Source organism: Ruditapes philippinarum, unplaced genomic scaffold (genome assembly GCF_026571515.1).
Source record: "Ruditapes philippinarum isolate M1 unplaced genomic scaffold, ASM2657151v2 ctg3441_1_1_1_1, whole genome shotgun sequence".
Lineage (NCBI taxonomy): Eukaryota > Metazoa > Mollusca > Bivalvia > Venerida > Veneridae > Ruditapes > Ruditapes philippinarum.
Genome location: NW_026856432.1, coordinates 104,637 through 126,110, shown reverse-complemented (window position 1 = coordinate 126,110; position 21,474 = coordinate 104,637). Strand labels below are relative to the sequence as shown.

Here is a 21,474-nt window from a genome sequence, read left to right as displayed (position 1 = left end):
CAGTGTATTAGATATAGCCATTGGCAGGCAGTCTTTTATAACCCAGATCAATAGATCTAGAGGGCATATTCTTTTTTAGTCCGTCTGTCCGTCACAAAACGTTAGTCTTGACCATAACACAAAGATCTTTCCACCTAATGCCTCCAAATTTCAAAGGTCCATGCAGCTCTAAATGTCAGACCCTCTAAGCGGTCAAAGGTCATGGTCACCCCACGGAGACATGGTGTTCATTCCAACTTTGTGCTTGTTTTATAAGAAAACACTGCCTTTTTAGTAAAGAAAAACAAAATGTGACATTGTGACTTCATCAGTGTATTACTTGTGGTTCATAACCCAGGTATTGTGGGATTGAGATTTCATTCAGATTTATTTTATAATTTCAGTGTATGAGAAAAACCCACCATTGACAGTGGTACAAAGATTTGTACATCTACTGGACACAAGTGATGCTGATTATGCAGAGGAACTTGGTATATTCATATGTCTATATGACTATTATTATTAATCTTTACCTTTAGTAGTTATACTGGTGAATAACCTTTCTTATAGATGCTATCAATTTCTTTCAGCAAGAAACTTTTGGGGTGTTCCGTGCTTCAAACCACTTGCCCTTCCCAACTCTGAGTTTGAATCCTGCCAGGGACTTTGGATTCTTTCATGTGATGAAGCTATCCAGCTAGCTTTTGGAACATCAGTGGTTCTACTCGGGTGCCATTTTGTGCCTGAAATAATGAATGGAAGGCCACCTGAGGTCTTCCTCGAGCTGTAAAGCTGGAAAGTCGCCATATAACCTATACAGTGTTGATGGGACTTAAATCACACACACACACAAAAATCATTGCACAGATGCCAAGAATTTGTTCAAGACGGTTTCGTTAGAAGCTGAATGTATGGGGTGACAGACAGTGAATCATTTGCTGTTAACTGCAATGAGATTGAATCCCTCTTGAGACTTTGATTCTTTCATTTGGGGGCATTCAATCAAGTGAAAATGTCTTGAGCATGTCATAATAACGTAGCTATATGACTTATCAATGTCATTTTGACATTTTATCCCCACAACAAATTAATAAGTTGAACTCTCTTTTTATTTAATAGAGTTACAGAAGGTAAAGCAGCATGTGGTGAAGGAGATAAAGTCTAACCAGCAGCTTGAACATGATCTAGATCAGATGGACGTCAAGATCGGACTCCTCATAAAAAATAGAATTACATTGCAGGTAAGTGAAAAAGTGAATTTAGCATCTTGGTACTGAAATCCTATTGATAGTGTTGAGGCATCTGTAGCCCAGTGGTTAAGGTTGTTGAAATCAAACCACTTGAACCTCACTGATGTGGGTTCGAATCCTGACAATGACTTTAATTTCTTTCATTTGAGGAAGCTTGCAAGCTAGCTTACAGAACGTCAGTAGTTCTACTTAGTTGCCGGTTCTTGCCGGATATAATGCACGGAAGGGCACCTGAGGAGGTCTTCCTCTACCAGTAAAGCTGGAAAGTTGCCTAAAAAAAACAAAACGAAAAAACAACCATTAGACTATTCCATATTCAAAGCAGGGCAAGGCCATTATGTAAATATTTAGTAATGTATAAGGGTTAATGTTTATATTTATAGGATGTAGTAATGCATAATAAGAAGTTAGCGAAACAAAGAGAAACACAGACTGGTGGGAACCGTAAAAGTGCTGCCATACCAAAGGGGTTAAAAGTTATGTCGAAAGAAAGTCATGATAGAATGGAGGCTTATCAGCACTTGTTTTACCTGCTTCAAACCAATCCAACATACCTGGCCAAACTCATATTTGAAATGCCTCAGGATAAGACAACAAAATTCATGGAATCTGTGATTTATTCACTTTTTAACTACGGAAGTAACGTCCGTGAAGAATACCTCTTAGCAAAATTGTTTAAGACAGCTTTGGAAGAAGAAATCATGTAAGTTTACCATCGTAAAATATGTTGTAAATTCATACACTACTGTAGAAAATAAGTTTTCGGCATTTCTTAAATTCAAAATAAAGATAATAAGTTATATGCATGAAAAAAGATTTTAAACACTGGCCGCAGTCACAGATGGAAATGTCTGGTTCCTGGCTTACTGATTAGGAAAAACTTGACAAAGAGCTTCGTTACTGCCCTTGATAGTTACTCTCGATCAAGATATTATACCAATCTGTAATGGCCGTCAGTGTAAGTCTTATAGTACACATGTTTGTTTTTGTGTCGCCTTGAAAAGGTGACATATAGGGGTTACTTTCGTCGGTGGTGTCGGCGGCGTCTGTGTCGGCGTCGTTGTCGGCGTCCCCTAAAGCTTGTCCGGAGCATAACTCAGTCACTATAAGTCTGATTGACTTCAAACTTGGTATGCATGCTTCTTTCAATAACCCGAAGTGCAGTGCACAAGGACCGGTACTCTGCAGTTCTTATTTTTTGAGTTATTGCCCTTTGTTAATTTTCATACTTTAATTTTGTTCGCGGGCCATTTCTCTTCAACTAAAAAAGCTATGGACTTGAAACTTCATAGGATGATAGATCTCATTAAGAAGAAATGCAGTGCACAAGAACCAGTACTCTGCACTTCCTAATTTTTGAGTTATTGCCCTTTGTTAATTTTCATACTTTATTTTTGTCCGGGCCATTTCTCCTAATGTATAAAAGCCATGGACTTCAAACTTCATAGGATGATAGGTCTCATTAAGAAGAAGTGCAGTGCACAAGAACTGGTACTCTGCATTTCTTATTTTTTGAGTTATTGCCCTTTGTTTATTTTCATACTTTAATTTTGTCCGGGCCATTTCTCCTTAAAGTATAAAAAGCTATGGAAACTTGAAGAAACTTCATAGGATGATAGGTCTCATTAAGAAAAATGCAGTGCACAAGAACCAGTACTCTGCACTTCCTAATTTTTTGAGTTATTGCCCTTTGTTAATTTTCATACTTTATTTTTGTCCGGGCCATTTCTCCTAATGTATAAAAGCCATGGACTTCAAACTTCATAGGATGATAGGTCTCATTAAGAAGAAATGCAGTGCACAAGAACCAGTACTCTGCACTTTCCTTAATTTTTTGAGTTTATTGCCCTTTGTTAATTTTCATACTTTATTTTTGTCCGGGCCATTTCTCCTAAAGTATAAAAGCCATGGACTTCAAACTTCATAGGATGATAGGTCTCATTAAGAAGAAGTGCAGTGCACAAGAACTGGTACTCTGCATTCTTATTTTTGAGTTATTGCCCTTTTGTTTATTTTCATACTTTAATTTTGTCCGGGCCATTTCTCCTTAAGTATAAAAGCTATGGACTTGAAGAAACTTCATTGGATGATAGATCTCATTAAGAAGAAATGCAGTGCACAAGAACCAGTACTCTGCACTTCCTAATTTTTGAGTTATTGCCCTTTGTTAATTTTCATACTTTATTTTTGTCCGGGCCATTTCTCCTAATGTATAAAAGCCATGGACTTCAAACTTCATAGGATGATAGATCTCATTAAGAAGAAATGCAGTGCACAAGAACCAGTACTCTGCACTTCCTAATTTTTGAGTTATTGCCCTTTGTTAATTTTCATACTTTATTTTTGTCCGGGCCATTTCTCCTAATGTATAAAAGCCATGGACTTCAAACTTCATAGGATGATAGGTCTCATTAAGAAGAAGTGCAGTGCACAAGAACTGGTACTCTGCATTTCTTATTTTTTGAGTTATTGCCCTTTGTTTATTTTCATACTTTAATTTTGTCCGGGCCATTTCTCCTTAAGTATAAAAGCTATGGACTTGAAACTTCATAGGATGATAGATCTCATTATTTAGAAGTGCAGTGCACAAGAATCGGTACTCTGCATTTCATAATTTTTGAGTTATGGCCCTTTGTTAATTTTCATACTTAATTTTTGTCCAGGCCATTTCTCCGAAAGTATAAAAGTTATGGACTTGAAACTTCATAGGATGATAGATCTCATTAAAAAGAAGTGCAGTGCATAAGAACTGATATCTGCATTTATTATTTTTGAGTTATTGCCCTTTGTTGATTTTCTTACTTTATTTTTGTCCTGGTCATTTCTCCTCAAGTATGAAAGCTATGGACTTGAAACATCATAGAATGATAGATGTTATTGATAAGAAGTGCAGTGTACAGAAACTGCTGCTCTGCACTTATTATTTTTTTAGTTATTGCCCTTTGTTATTTTTTATATTTCATTTTTGTCCTGGCCATTTCCCCTAAACTACATTGTTCACAAGGCGACACATCCGACTCGCGGAGTTCTAGTTTTAATATAATATTTGCAAATGAAATGTACGAGTATCATTTGTAATGGAATATATCCTGTCCTATAAAAATGGATTGTCAGTTTTTGGTCTGTCCTGAAATAACATGTATCATTATTACCTACATGTATTTGATAATGCATTTGTTCCAATTTCTTCTAGAATAATACCCAACTATGGAATGTTCCACAATTTAAAAGAAATGTAATCTACTCCTCTACATATCTTCTGTTGATTAAGAAGATTCAGAAGTTTACTGAGTAATGATATTATTATTATTAACCTGTTTCAAAAATGCATTGATGCTGTTTTTTCCTTTGTCATCCAGCAAGCCAATATTTACCATTTCCTCTTATACACCTTACCAATCATAGTGGGGGTATGAATCACTTTCAGTTATAGTTCACATTTCCTCTTTATTATACCTCCACCAAACATAGTAAGGTCAGTGAAAGTTCTAGTTTCAGCAGCTGTACAATATGTTGTATTGACTAGTTTTTCAAAATAATTTTGATTATACTTAACGTCGAAAAATGTTTTGACTTGTATGTAACACATTATAAAGTGTTATATTTTGTATTAATATTGCTGTCTTTAAAGGAGAATGTGAGTAGAGCTGTATGTGTCAAAATATTTCATATCTTAATATAATAACTGATCCCTGTGATACATAGATCATACAGGAAAAAACAACTGATGGTCGGCGGGTCCATACTCACAGTGCCTGAAAGGGTGGATGGACCCTCATTAAACACAGAATACGCACACAAATTGATGGTAGAAAGACAATTTTTTTTTCAAAGAATATGAAATTTAGAAAATAACTTAACCTTTGATCTGCTAATTTGTTTTTTAAAAAGTTGATGAATCAAAATGCTTAATGTAAGTTTTGTCTTTTTGTCATATGACATTGTATAGCAGGGATAAGTTATAATGTATAGGTGATGCACACTGGTTTGTCCATGGATATATTTTGATAGGTTTTTGAATTTTTTTCAAATTTAAAGTTTACTGACAAAGAAAATGTCTTGTCTGTTAACACACACAATATAGATTTTAAATCCCATACAAAAATCCAAACAGGAAATAAAATGGCAAACTACTGTGCATGACCTGACCATGAATTTTTAGTTATTTTCCTTTTTTGATGTCATGAAACTTTCGACTTTCTGATTTCTTCAGCATGATAAGCCCTACAGAAAATTTCTGGTAAAATAATGATTTTTTCAGCCGATACTTTTTACCAGCTATCAAGTGATGGGTTTTCATAATTTATTTTATTTTATAAATTTTACTGTATGAAGCTTGTATGGATCAGTGTATTTGATATATATTGGGATATGATGAGTTTTTGGGGTTTGATGGGGAGTGAGGTTGGATTATGAAAGGAGCTGTTTTTTTCTTTTCTATGCTTCTCATGTATGAAAAGTAAAGTTTTTTAAGCCCAAACATTTCAGGACAAGTGGGGCTACCTTACACTGGTGTTTTATGTGCAACATTTTACATGCAACAATCTTCAAAACTACTGAAGGTGTTCACTTGAATCTTGATACATGTCTTCATGACCTTAATTAGAGGTCACTGTCAAAGGCCCATAACTCTGATATATAATTTGACTGATTTATAGCCCCTCTATGAATGTACAAAATTCCTGGTTAAAATTTTGCATGCAACACCAATCTCCACAACAACTAAAGGTATTCACTTGAAACTTAATACAAGTCTTCATTGCCATAATTCGAGGCAACAATCTTGCAAGGCCCGTAACTCTGATATGCATCTTGACAGATTTATTGCCCTTTGTGAATTTTTTTTTTTAAAGATAAGCATGCAATATCAATCAGCAAATCAACCTAAAGTAATACTAACTTCACCTGAAATTTTAATTGGGATCATAATTGGAGGACAATTCCAAGATATGGAATTTGACTGATTTATAGTCCTTTGCAAATGTATAAAAAATTTGGTTTAAGTTTTGCATCTTTGAAACTATTAATAGTATTCACTGGAAACAGAATTCATGCTGTTTTTTGTGGGGTTTTTTTTGTCAGCTACTTTTAAGAATGATACAAAATTTATTAACTTGTGTCAAAAATTGGCAAGGGAAGTTTTTGGTTCTTCTTAGAGATCTTTGCTTTATTTTTAACACACTTATTTCCATATCTATATTATTTCTATATTTTTCTAAATTGTTACTGTATTTATGGTGATTTTTGACATATTTGATTTTATGCAATGTTTTATTTATGCATTGTTTTCATTTGATTTCATTGGTTAGGTTGACGTAAGTATTATTATGTGTGTAATGTTCAGAGAAGCTGTAGTGCAGCTAGGAATAAATATATGTCATGCATAAAACAGACGTGTAAACTTGTACACGACGGCTAGGATGCTGTGTCTTAGGGTTCCAACTTAACTTATTTGCCATTTAATTTATGGTTTATGGTGATCTGTACTTATAACAGTTGTAAAAACAGCCTGGTTTTTTGATAAGATTGTTCAAAGGCATAGGGTCTTCAAACATAAATGTATTTGTTGTGCAAATGGGATTTTGTGTGTGAATTTATGACAACATTGCTGGGATGTTTATCAGTGTCATAATAATTTGTAAAATGAAAATGTGTTGCAAATGGAAAGGTTAAGCTTCACTTAATTCTATCAAAACTTTAAATTTTGATGGCTGTGGTATGGATGGGAATGTTTTCTTAAATAACTTCTGTAAAAAAATAATCCTTTAGGTGAGTATAAAAGAACAGTCACATGTTGGAACCCTAAACATTGTTGAATATATATAATTCTGAATGATCTGATACCTCTAGTGAAAGAAAATAACATTTAATTCAAAACTAAGCTCATAAGCATGATTTATTAACCCCTACCATGCTAAATTTGAATAATGGACTGGCCCTGCTTTGAATATGGGAAAGTCCATTCAAAGTTAAAGGGGGGTTTTGATATCAAAATGCAAAGTTTTTAATAGCGAACTGTATGGAACGATTACAGACTGCTCAGATATTTAGCTTTTACCTTTATACAATATTGGTAAAGTTAACATGCCCTCCTTTGAATTTGGGACTACGGGATGTGATAAAATAGGTGAAAATATTTGAGTAGCCATCAATATAGAGTTTGTTTACTCTTGATGACTGTAGGTTAATTGTGAATATTTAATGACATAATAATTGTCCATTTTATCTTTATTAACAGTCTTGCATATGATTTTGTAACACTACTGTAAGTGACAAATAATATCCTTTGTTAACCTACTTATTGATTCCCAGCAAATTATGACCTATTTAACAGCAAGAAAATTGCATGATATTTTTATATACATTATTTTCACACACAAGCATTAGAAAATGAATGACTTATTGTGCCGCAAACACTGATTGTTGATAGGACGCACAATTTTTCTCTCCTGTTTGTCTGCATATGGCAATTTTCAAACCTTTCCTGTATCGTCTTCATTTTATTTAAGCTAGAGTTTTCATTACTGCCTTTTACCTTTCCTAAAGGTTATTTCAAATTTGAGAAAATTTCACAAATTCATTGCCATAATGTGGACAGATAACAGATTGGGACATTTGCATTTCACAAACATATTTTGATTTTTCACTTGGAGAACTTATTTTATTGCCTGGTTTATACTTTGTTTTGTCTCAGCAAAACAATTTAACCCTTACCACAGTGACACTTAATATTTTACAGAGACAATGTAGACCAAACCATTCATCATTTGTAGGGAAAATTTCAAAATATATTTTGATGAATAGTGTAGACCATGATTATCTAGATGGCACTGATTTGCTGGCTGATCTTGGTCTGCACTGGTCACATGGGTATTATCTGTTGATACCAGCTGACAGAGTTAAGAATTGTAATATGACTGTTAAAATTGCACACATTTAAATTACAGGTTATTTCATATTAGGATTTTCCCGAAGTTACTAGTATATGAATCACTGTTTCTAGATTACCCAGAATGCTCCACATTAGTGTAAAAAGAATAAAATCAAACCAATCAGACACACAAAATAATGTATGATAATGATTTAATTTATTTAATTGATAACATAACTTTGTTCTTTAACCCTTAACCTGCTGGAACTGGACGTGATTTGCCGCCAGTATAATATACTATTTAGACTGCTCCATTTTTATATTTTGTTTAATGAAATCCCTTTAAATTGGAATGGACTATTCCGAAGCCAAAACACAGCAGCTCCAGCATGTTAAAGGTTAATATTGTATGTATCACAATAAATACTAAGATATAGTGAAATGATAAAAATTTGGAATGATTTAATTGAATTAACTTGATTAATTGCATCTGATAGAGTATAAACACTGTTTTGTGGTAGTTTTATTATAACTTTTTTTCGTTTACACCATACATTTTATGCTAGTATCTGAATTGCTTGTAGGGTAGATCTCTATAAATAGTCAGTGAGAAATCTTACTACATTGTACATAATGCAAATTTTTTCGAGGAAAATATTTAATAAATTTGTTTTATAGACATATTCTTTATAGTTATTATGCTTGAAAGGTAACTCATACTATTTCTACTATAAGACTTTTAGTGTCAAATTTTAATATTAAATCATGGTATTTTATATACTCTGAGGCTGGTTGCTTTTAGCTGATGCGGAAAAAAATTAACTACTTAGGCCTAACACCTTTGTGGTCAATTCCTACGCATCAGAACTCCAAACCATTGTCAAACAGCAGATGAACACCGCTCAGACAGATATTTTTCTTACCGGTAATTTAATTATGGGACTTCTTCAAGTTTGATTATTATTTTTTTCTGACAATAGAATAGTAAGTAAAATTTTTTATTCAACATGGACAAATGTTAAATGATTTGGATATTTTATTTCAGTTCCAAGGTGGAGAAGATAACAGACATTGTGACGGGCAATCCTCTTGTTGTAAAGATGATTGTAGGATTCAACAGGTAAGGTAGCTGTATGTGAAGATCTGTCGTCGATAGAAACAGTTATCAATGTATCGTAGATACTTTTGGTCAATAATTGATAACGCATTTGAAAAATATTGATAATTTTGACTAATTAATAGATGTGTTTAAAAATTATGAAAATTGACATAAAACCATTATCGCACATGCTGTTGTTACATAATGGAAAAGTTGTTCAGAAAAATTGGCACAAAAAAAACTTTCAATGGGCATTTTAAAAAGAAGACTCCTCATAGTTGTATTAACAGAACATGTATTTTACTGAAATCATTTAAACAGGTACGAAAGTGAATTACAGGTTTGGCTTGAAACTCAGCAAAACGGACAACTGGATACTCGGACACATTTTATTATAAACTGTTGTAGCATTGCTGATTAACTAATTTTAGGTTAAAATTTGAGAGTAAAATTTATGTTAGCAAATATATGGTATGTGAAAACTGGGGAAGATATAAAACTAATAATTCGTGTTCCAGGAATCAGCGTGGTCAAAATGCGTTGAAGGAGATGTTGCAGCCATTAGTTATGGACGTTATAACGGACAAGAATATTCGCATCAATACTAACCCTATAGAAGTTTATAAAGTCTGGGTGAATCAACAAGAATCGGAAACTGGTAAAACAAGGTAAGATTATTTTAACATACTGACAAAAAATTGTGGTAATTAAATTAGTTTGCTCCCAACATTTTGGTAATAGACTTTATAAGCTGGTCTCCATTTGTCCAGCTAGACAAGGTGTAGCATTTTCTTTATAAGGACATTGACCACAACAACAATCAAGATTTTTTTTATGCTAAGACGCAAGTGATGTATATTTTCAAAAGAATCTGGCAAATGTAATAAATAATGATAGGGCACTATCAGATACATGAAGTGCAAAGTCAAAGTTACTGAAATTGGTTAGATATTTTAGCTTAGTATAGAGAAAATGTAAGTGTAATTAATGTAAAGTAGTATAAAGTTATTGTAAATAATTACATGATATGTTAAAATTAAAATGTTTAATTGTAATTGTTTTTTTTTGTTTTTTTTTTATACATATTTTTTAAATAATATTTCAGTGTGTTATTGTAATTGTTTTTAGCTCAACAGACAACTATTCAATAAGAATAAGTAGAGCTATCCTAGTCACCCAAGCGTCAGTGTAACCAATTATGTTAAAGTTTTTGTACCACCTCAAATATTTTTAGAAGCCATTGACATATGGCTTTGATACTTTGCACTCTAGTTTATATTTCTATATATTTTGATATTTCAGTGTACAAACTAATGTTATTGTGTCTGTTTACTGTAATTAATAACTTGTTGTATATTTTAGTACTCTACCTTATGATGTGACCGCTGAAGAAGCATTGAAGCACCCAGAAGTTCTGCAGAAGTTACAGGAGTCCACAACCCAGTTAGAGGCTCTGACAGATAGGTTCCTGACAACAATTCTACAGTCACTTGACAAAATACCGTAAGTCATACAGTCACTTGACAAAATACCGTAAGTCATGCTGCATTATGTGCTTGTATAAATCGTGGCAGATATTATAACTTGCCTGTACCACTTGTCTAAAATATGACAGACTTTCACATCTGTGCAGAATGTTCATTCAAATGACATCAAAAGAAGTTAACGTTGTCTTTGACGTTAAAGATAAAAAATTGAATTACTTTTGAAATGCTAATGATAACTATGAATAAGTAACAATACACATATTTCAGATTTTATTTATTTCAAGAATAGAAATGGAATAGAATAGAAATGGATATTTTTAAGAATCAAATATGTCAATTTATAAAAATAGTAAATGATGTATTGTCTTGTTTTCTCATGCCGTTGGTCCTATATAAATACCTTCTATATAACTTTATAAATTACAGATACGGAATGAGGTACATGGCGAAGGTTTTACACGCAGCTTTACAGAGGAAATTCCCAGATGCTCAAGAGAAAGACGTTCTTAAAGTACAACTCATTTCTTCATTTGTAGTGTCCTGAAACTTTTATACAATTAGGTTATTTTAAGAGTATCTTTATCTTAGAAATGACCTTTGTGTATTTTGCTAAGTGAAAATTGTGTAGTAATGGAAGTTCAGTGAGAGTATGATCTTTTATAAAGTAGTAAGCCAAATACAAGTAATACTGCAAAGTACTCATTCAATGATCTTCCTGCCAAAGAAAATGAAAGTATACATTTATAAATATTGTTCTATTTTTAGATTGTAGGTAACCTGTTGTACTACCGATACATCAATCCAGCTATCGTTGCTCCGGATGTGTTTGATATTATCAACGTTAGTGCCGAGAAAGCCCTCACAAACGACCAGAGAAGAAACCTAGGATCTGTCGCAAAGATCCTACAGTTTGCCGCCTCCAATAAAGGAGTGAGTAGATTTTCTGTGTATTCAGTGTGGTAAGATTTATAGATTAAGAGCGTGTTAGATGTAGATGCTTATCTCATTAAGCAAGCAGTGTTAAATGTGAAACAATTTGTCATAAATATAACAAAACAAAGTAGTATTTTGTTTAACAAAATACTAAATCATAATAACTTTACTAATGGCCTAAAAGCAGAAGATGGTTCAGTTATATGGCAAATGAGTACTTTTTCTGAAACTATTACAGACATCTAACATTTAAAGCTTTTGAGAAATAAAAATAATAGCATTCTGATGGGGGAAGTTGATTTTCAAGTTACACGAATACCTAATTATGGGTTTAATTTAAATGGAAATAATCATTGAATAATTTATTTACAGTTTGGTGGAGACAGCTCTTATCTTTCTCATATGAACTCGTACATCAAAGAAGCTCATGAAAAATTCAAGTGAGTTAACATTTTACTAGTATCTTAGCTCGTCTGTTTCAAAGAAAAAGTCAAGCTATTATGATTGCTGCTCTGTCGTCATTTTCCTCGTGCAGAATCTTTCATGTAGCCAATAATTGGAACATTTAAGTCATCAACATGATACTTGGAATACTTGCTTATCATGACAAGGTGCAGTTGTTAGTCAAGGGGCATAAGTCTGAAAGCTATATTGTTGGAGTTATGTCCCTTTTTAACATAGAACCTTTGTCATAAGTGGTTATTTTAACAACCCATGTGGTGCTCTTGGTTATCTACATGTATGTGAGGAAAAATTTAGAATAAAAATAATGTGTTATATGTGTGTAAAAAAGTGAAATACCATAGATATTTGGTAGTGGTAGTTATGGACATCTTCTAATGATGTCTTGTTCATTTTCTAATTATTTTATTGATATTTTAGTTGCCATGGATATTTTAGCTATATCATAGATAAAGTTTTCAAATGAGTTACCTTTTTACAAATGGTAAATTCTAAATAACGGAGTCAATTTAAATTGCTGGTTAAGCAGTCTTTATATACATGTATAAAATAGAATATTCTGCTTAGACATGTAAGCTTAAAATTGATATTCCACTAAGAAAATCGGAAAATTGTTTCTTAACTTTAAATGAAACAACTTCTGAAATATTTTTAAATTCTATTTTGACAGGAAATATTGTATAGCAGCATGTGAAGTTGAAGAACCCGAGTTAAAGTTCAACATTGATCAGTATACAGACGTTACCATGATAACAAAACCTGTAATATATGTCTCTATACAAGAAATAGTAGATACACATCAGGTATGTCAGTCTGGTTATAATTACTTCTGATTTGTCAGTTTCAGTCATGTGACTAATGTTACTTTGGTATTACTTTCTTCTGATTGGTTAATATCAGTCATGTGATTAAAAAAAAACAATCTACCAATCATGTGCTTTTGTTTTTAGATTGGTTCATACACAAATATCTGTATAATGTAACAAATTCTTTGAGAGCCATCCAGTTAGCTCAATAGGTAGAGCTTTTGACTGTAAATCAGGTGACCCGGGTTCGATTTCCGGACAGTGCAGATCACTTTCATTTGGATTGATTCTGAAATATTTTCTACGGTCGTTTGCTCTGTCCCTCTGCTCTGCATGTACAGAAGTTTTAGTATGTTGGGAAAGTGAAGGCAACTAGTACTGGTAAACTGCGTGACAGCCTGCCCAGAAACTGGCTGAACTGTGCTCTGGTAAATTCAGTGTGGTCAGGAGTGAAAACTACCAACACCACCAAATTCTTTGATTTATTTCTGAAGTTATGTAGTTTGAAGACTTATTGTGCATGTAAATTGAAAATTATCACTTTCATTTTCCTTGTAGTTGTTATTAGAACATCAGGATAGTATTGCACCGGACAACAGTGACCCCTTACATGAACTTTTGGAAGATCTGGGAGAGGTGCCAAGTGGCCATGAGTTGCTAGGTAAATGTAACATTATTTCTTTGATATAAACTGACTATGTTTGTATTGCCAATGGTAAAATCATATTTGGTAACAAAATGGTTCTAATTTAAGCCTTAGGAATGTGGGTTCAACTATGTTTCTCCATATAACAGTGGTACTGGTTAGTTCAAGGAAATGAACATGAATATGATTAGTTCTAGTGACTTTACAAGGCAAAATCTTTAGTGATTCATAGACAACCAGCCCAATACAAAACAGTATTTTTAAATGACTAAATGACACTTCAAATAACCTATAAAATATATAAGCAAGATTTTATATTTTGGATTTGCAACAAGTAGTATTTTAAAAATGAAATGATTTTGGTCTTGATGGCCAGGTGGTTAAGGTTGCTGACATCAAATCACTTGTGGGTTTGAATCCTGTCAGCAACATTGAGTTTATTTTATAAAAAACATCTAGAAGGTTGGTGGTTCTACACACAGAGCTGCTTGTGCCTGAAATAATGCAATGAAGTCCTCTTCCATCAGTAAAGCTGGGAGGTCATTATATAACCTTTTACTATGTACATGTGTAGGTGTACCTTAAAACCCTACAAATTAATACAAGAATATACAGTTTTTAGTCCCCTACCGGTTTACCGGAGGGGACTTTAGGTTTACCCTCCGTCCGTCTGTCCGTCAGTCCGTCCGTCCACAAAACTGGATCCCGCGATAACGCAAAAAGTACTGAAAATATTTTAATGAAACTTGATATATGGATAGATGGCAGTATGGAGATTATGCACGTCTTTTTTTTTTCTTCCTATGTTGAAAATTCTGGTTGCTATGGCAACAAATAGACTGAAAATATGACAAATTTTACACATAAACTGGATCCCGCGATAATGCAAAAAGTACTGAAAATATTTTTATGAAACTTGATATATGGATAGATGGCAGTATGGAGATTATGCACGTCTTTTTCTTTTCTTCCTATGTTGAAAATTCTGGTTGCTATGGCAACAAATAGACTGAAAATATGGCAAATTTTACACATAAACTGGATCCCGCGATAATGCAAAAAGTATCCCCTACCGGTTTACCGGAGGGGACTTTAGGTTTACCCTCCGTCCGTCTGTCCGTCCGTCAGTCCGTCCGTCAGTCCGTCCGTCCACAAAACTGGATCCCGCGATAACGCAAAAAGTACTGAAATATTTTAATGAAACTTGATATATGCGATAGATGGCAGTATGGAGATTATGGCACGTCTTTTTTTTTTTTTTTCCTATGTTGAAAATTCTGGTTGCTATGGCAAACAATAGACTGAAAATATGGCAAATTTTACACATAAACTGGATCCCCGCCGATAATGCAAAAAGAACTGAAAATATTTTTTATTGAAACTTGATATATGGATAGATGGCAGTATGGAGATTATGCACGTCTTTTTTTTTTCTTCCTATGTTGAAAATTCTGGTTGCTATGGCAACAAATAGACTTAAAATATGACAAATTTTACACATAAACTGGATTCCGCGATAATGCAAAAGTACTGAAAATATTTTTATAGAACTTGACATATGGGTAGATGCAGTATGGAGATTATGCACGTCTTTTTCTTTTCTTCCTATGTTGAAAATTCTGGTTGCTATGGCAACAAATAGACTGAAAATAGGCAAATTTTACACATAACCTGGATCCAGTGATAACACAAAAAGTACTGAAAATATGTTTATGAAACTTGACATATGGGTAGATGGCAGTATGGAAAATTTATGCACATCCTTTTTTTATCTTCCTATGTTTGTAAATTCTGGTTGCTATGGCAACAATTAGACTGAATTTTCAAGATTTCTTATTCTAGTTTTTAAGTTTTTTCACTATAAGTTTTTATTTCTTAAGGTATTTTCTTCAAACTTTAAATATAAGTTGCTTGTCATCAACCATATCATATGTGGCAAGGTTTACAACTCTAGTACAAAATTTATCAGAATTACCTCCCTTGAACTTAAAATTTTCATGAAAAAAACATTGTTTTTTTTTTAATAACTTCTTTTTCTGAATGTATCTACTTCAAACTTCATATAAATGTTTCTTATTGTCACTCAACATTTGTGAGTGTTCAATACTCTAGCAAGACTATTTCCAGAATTATGCCCCTTTTGAACTTAGACTTTTTTTTTGAGAAATTGGTAATTTTTACTCCAACTTCTTCAATCATGATAGGATTTTAAAAATGTTATATTTTGATAACAGGGATGTTTTTAAAAAATAACTTAGAGTGTCCTTCAGTCCGTCTGTCTGTACATAAAAACTGTTTCCTGTGATCACTTTTAAAGAACTTTTCAACAAATTTACTTTAAAAATAGGAACCTAAGTGAATGGCCCTTCAGAATGTGGCTTGGGCTCTTACCGGTAGGGGACTTATGGATTGCTTGCAATACTATGATAATTGCTTGTTTGATCTGTGTTTTCAGGAGTTGAGATAGGTGATAACGATATCCTAGAAGAGCAAATACATGCCCAGCTTGCCAAAACTGAGATTACCTTAACTCTCACAAACAAATTTGAAGTGCCGGAAGATGATCAAACAGACATAAAGACATTGTTGATACGAACTAAACGTATGTCCGTTGATGTGATAGCTTGTCAAGATGGAGAGACTCTCGCACAGATTCTAGAAACACCTGCCACTGAGGAACAAGTTAGTATTTTATCAAATCTGTATACATGTATATGATTTTATTATGCCCCCCTTCGAAGAAGAGGGGTATATTGTTTTGCTAATGTCGGTCTGTCTGTCTGTCTGTCGGTCCGTCTGTCTGTCCGTCAGTAGACCACATGGTTTCCGCTGATTATCTTGAAAAGTATTTATCACAAAGTCTTCATATTTCACATAGTGATTGTCATAACTAGTAGATGACCCTATTGATTTTTGGGGTCACTAGGTCAAAGGTCAAGGTCACAGGGACCTTAAATGTCAAAATGGTTTCCGCTGATTATCTTAAAAAGTATGTATCACAAAGTCTTCATATTTCACACAGTGATTGGTCATAACTAGTAGATGACCCCTATTGATTTTAGGGTCACTAGGTCAAAGGTCAAGGTCACAGGGACCTTAAATGTCAAAATGGTTTCCGCTGATTATCTTGAAAAGTATGTATCACAAAAGTCTTCATATTTCACACAGTGATTAGTCATAAACTAGTAGATGACCCCTATTGATTTTGGGGTCAACTAGGTCAAAGGGTCAAGGTCACAGGGGCTTTAAATGTCAAAAATGGTTTCCGCTGATTATCTTGAAAAGTATTCATCACAAAGTCTTCATATTTCACATAGTGATTAGTCATAACTAGTAGATGACCCCTATTGATTTTGGGGTCACTAGGTCAAAGGTCAAGGTCACAGGGACCTTAAATGTCAAAATGGTTTCTGCTGATTATCTTAAAAAGTATGTATCACAAAGTCTTCATATTTCACACAGTGATTGGTCATAACTAGTAGATGACCCCTATTGATTTTGGGGTCACTAGGTCAAGGTCACAGGGGCCTTAAATGTCAAAAGGGTTTCCGCTGATTATCTTGAAAAGTATTCATCACAAAGTCTTCATATTTCACATAGTTATTGGTCATAAGTATTAGATGACCTCTATTGATTTAGGGGTCATTAGGTCAAAGGTCAATGTCACATGGGCCTTAAATGTCAAAATGGTTTCCATTGATTTTACCATAATTGAACACTTCCATGTACCCATTTTTCTGTTTCTGTAATTAAATTACCAATTATGTGAGTCAATGGCTAGAAAGGGGGGTATATGTGTCGTTCGACATTCTTGTAAAATTATATCTTTTCTTGTACTTTGGTAAGAATATTTCTTTTTTTTATTCAAATAATTTTACATATAATTATATAAAATTAGATATTTTCTTACACTTTGGTAGAAACATTTTGTTTGTTTATTTATTCAAATAATTTCACATCTAGATAAAAAATGCTTTTTCAAAGATGTAGTGTTAATTAGTATGTTCATATCAGTTGCTAAGTGCCTGTTTTTCTACACTGTCAGGAAGAGCTTCATCAAGCCTTGGTGAAAAAGCGTGACCTTCGAGACAAGCGTGCAGCAAAGACAGACGGTAGTGTTGTCCGTACACAATCTATGTCCGGAGATTGCCGTCTGCCGCTACATCTTATGAAGACAAAAATGAAGAAAAGTTTACAGAATCTCGAGTTAGCAAATGTGGTGACAAGGAAAGATGGATACCAGGAAATTATAAATCTCATTGCTCAAGTAGGTTTTCATTTTGAGAGACTATTAATTTGGGTCTTAGGACACTTTAGGCTATAAATCCTGTATATAGTCCTAAAATTAAACGAGCCAGTCCTATATTTGATAAATGATAAATGATAAAATCTTACGGCATGTATGTAAAAGCAAACAGCTGACTTGCTCTCAAATTGTTAATATTTTTACAAATTTCATTACAACTTCTGCATATAGACACCTTGATTTGAGATTTTTGGCCATAGCCAAGGTTTTGCTGTAGATAGGTGAAATGAATTGTCTTACTTTTGTAAGTGTCAATATTGTTGTTGTCTATTGCTTGTCAACAAAAGGCCATTCTGCAGAGGTAGCACTGTATTTATAAACTGAGAAATAAATTTACATTCTAACTTATACAGTATGTTATAGTAAGGCAATTTTATTATTTTTGCATTTGGTACAGTTATTAAAAATCACTTATTTAAAGTAATTATTAAATATTCAAATGAACAACATTAAGATTTGTGTTTTGACAATGTTTCTAGGATATCAGAAATCAGAGAAGGTACCGTAACAACCGTAAACAAGAGTTGAATCGTCTACGTAGCACTCTGAAGAGTTTGTCAGAGAAACGTAGCTTTTATGAATCCCAAGTGGACTACTATAACCAATATGTCAAAACATGCACAGAAAATCTTCAACAGAAAGGGAGGTAATACAGATTTCTTATTGTTGTTTTTTAAGCAGTCTTTACATTAGTAGTGTTTGATTGTTAAATATTTGACAAGAATGAGAGACTTGATTTGATTTCACAGAGAAGAGAAATATTTCCTTTGTACAAAAGTTTCTCCATGGAAGTAACAATTTTATATTTCCAGATTCATTGAAGAAGACAATAAAATAGCAATATTTTGTATTTCATTCCTTTGAAGTAAAGCTTTTGTTTCAATTGCAATGCAAATTTTTCTGAGGGGAAAATTCTATGTTTCTGTTGATCAGAATTTCTTATAAGACTTTTTAAATAGGAACGTCCAGAAAAGTAACAAGATTTGTACATACCATAATTAATGCATTATAAAATGGAAATTCTTTATAAGCATTTGAGTATAGTCTTATTTTACTGATTTATATTTGCCCTTTTCCTTGTTCCTGCTATCATACTGTTCTCTAACCCCCCGCCCCATAGAATTACACATAGAGAGTCCTATGGACACATTTCTGGTTATATTTGCTTTGCAAGTACATAGTATATACAAGAATACATTCCTTCTTTTTTATTTTATTTTTTATCATAATACTAATGTGATTACGTGAAAGTATGTTGATGAAAAAGTATGTCTTCAATAATTTTATTTCCTGAATTCAGATCCCATAAAGCAAAAGCCAACAAGAATGCAAGAAAGGCACAGGGTACAATTAAATACAGCGGTGCAAAAATGCATGAGAAAGGTGTGATACTTGAAATAGAAGGATTGTCTCAAAATCAGTAAGTAAAATATTACCTCATATTGCACTGTTTTGTGTGTGTGGTGGGGGGAGGGGGGCTGTACATGTTAATGGGAAAGGGCAACCATTCTCGTTCATTTGAAATCAATAATTCTACAAACACTATAGATTGTGTAGACTGTTTTTGTGCCTTTGTGCCAATTTTCCTAAAAATACTAGTTTGAAATTTCAAACTTTGGCACACCGGATCAATTTTCAAAACGATTGATTAGTCAATGGATTAGATAATTAAACAATTATAGCATGGGCATGTGAAACATTACAGGTGCAACATTTGCAGACAGAACAATTACTTCTTTACAACAACAATATCTTTCCTTACAAAAGTGCAATTTTATTATCAATTTAAATTTAAATTCTAACACCTTTCTGCAACAACCAAAATCTTTATATCTCATATGTTTTTGGTCTGTCATGATTGTACTGCTATTCATAATGATATTACTTATAATGAGCTACTTTGAAAAAGGCACATATGACAAGAAAATGACTTACATAAAAAAAAAAAAGAATAACGAGGAGAACATGACATTTAACTTTATGTATGAATAAACTATGCTATGATATGTTACAGATTTAAGAATGCCCAGTTTGAGATTGCAGCTACAGCAGATCCTGGTATATTCCAAGTCAGTGCTAAATTTATGGGTATTGATGTAGAAAAAGTAGAACTTGTCTTCCAGGTAATATACCAACTATTTAACTTAACAAAATATACCATATCAGTGTTGTTATATCTTATTGGTCCTTTGGGTTCATTAATTCCATTACATAATGATTGTTGATGAATGAATACTGCTTTGACCAGTGCAACGGGAGAGCACTTTTCATCAACTTGCATGTTCAATGTTTCTTGCCCCTAAATATCGGGTTCAAATCCCTTTAGGAACATGGATTGCTTTCATGTTACATAAACTATCATGTAACATAAAGCTCACAGAAGGTCAATGGTTCTACTCTGCTGCCGACTTTTTTTTTGTTTATGGTTTTACGTCACATCGACACAGTATAGGTCATATCGCGACGTTCCAGCTTTACTGGTTGAGGAAGACCTCGGGTGCCCTTCCGTGCATTATTTCAGGCATGAACGGGCACCTGAGTAGAACCACCGACATTCCGTAAGCTAGCTTAAGGATAGCTTCCTCACATGAAAGAATCCAAAGTCCCTGTCGGGATTCGAACCCACAGCGATGAGGCGCAAGTGGTTAGAAGTCAATGACCTTAACCACTCGGCCACGGACGCCCTTGTACCAGAAAAAAGTAAAAATTGGATATCAAAAGGTCTTCCTGCAGCAGTAAATCTGGAAAGTCATCATATGACATCATCATCGATTTTGCAGCTTTAAAATAATGAAATATTGTTTCCTCTTTTGCAGGACTTGTTACAGCTACAGTATGAGGGTGTGGCCGTGATGGAAATGTTTGGAAAGACAAAGATTAATGTAAATCTTCTCATTTTCTTAATAAATAAGAAATTCTACAGTGGTGGGAAATAAAACTTCAAGTGACTTGTGGAGGAGAACATTATTTCTAAGGTGTTTCAGGATGCTGCCAAAATGTGTTATTATAGTTTGTACCATAACACAAGAAAGATGACTTGTTGAGGTCATTGTATTGAAGGCAGGATGATAAATTGAATGTCTCTCAATTTTTACCATTTATTGATTTTTTTTTACAATTTGATAAGAATATATATATATATATCTTATTTTAATATGGCATTTCTGCATATACTTTTTTTTGTATCAAGCTATATAGAATTGCCTGCTAGATCTATATATACAAAATTTATAAACCCTTAATATACATAGTTGATAATGAATTTACTTATTTATTGGTTTAAGAGCATATTAGGCAAGTTGTTAAATATTACGATTGGTCATTCGGGGTTTTTTTAGCCACAATATGTGTGAATAAAAGTTAATAAATATATTTTTATGCCCCCACAATGTGGGAGCATATAGCGTTGCACTTGTCCGTCCGTCCGTCAGTCTGTCCGTACGTCCCGAAATCTTGTGAACGCAATTCCTCTTAAACCGGATGGCAGATTTTGCTTAAACTTACAGGGATGAACAACCTTAATGTGTAGATGGTAGTAAAGGAAGGAATTTTCGCTTAGACCAAATTTAACAGAATTATGGCCCTTTGTTGATTTTTTCACTAGATACATGTACTATGTAGAAATTTTGTGAACG

General features: G+C 33.4%; 1 protein-coding gene across 1 annotated transcript; it reads left to right on the top strand.

The window, feature by feature from the left end:
- Positions 1-383: 383 nt before the first annotated feature.
- On the top strand, positions 384-21,194 carry LOC132746507 (ras GTPase-activating-like protein IQGAP1; the record flags this gene model as incomplete). Its single annotated transcript, XM_060735690.1, is given in 17 exon segments — positions 384-470; positions 1,099-1,220; positions 1,613-1,932; positions 9,146-9,220; positions 9,718-9,867; positions 10,562-10,702; positions 11,113-11,197; positions 11,452-11,616; positions 11,992-12,059; positions 12,752-12,884; positions 13,446-13,548; positions 15,989-16,215; positions 17,579-17,800; positions 18,319-18,485; positions 19,140-19,259; positions 19,854-19,962; positions 20,656-21,194. Coding segments are annotated over 17 exon segments (2,414 nt in total), but the record flags the coding sequence as incomplete, so codon positions are not given.
- Positions 21,195-21,474: the final 280 nt, after the last annotated feature.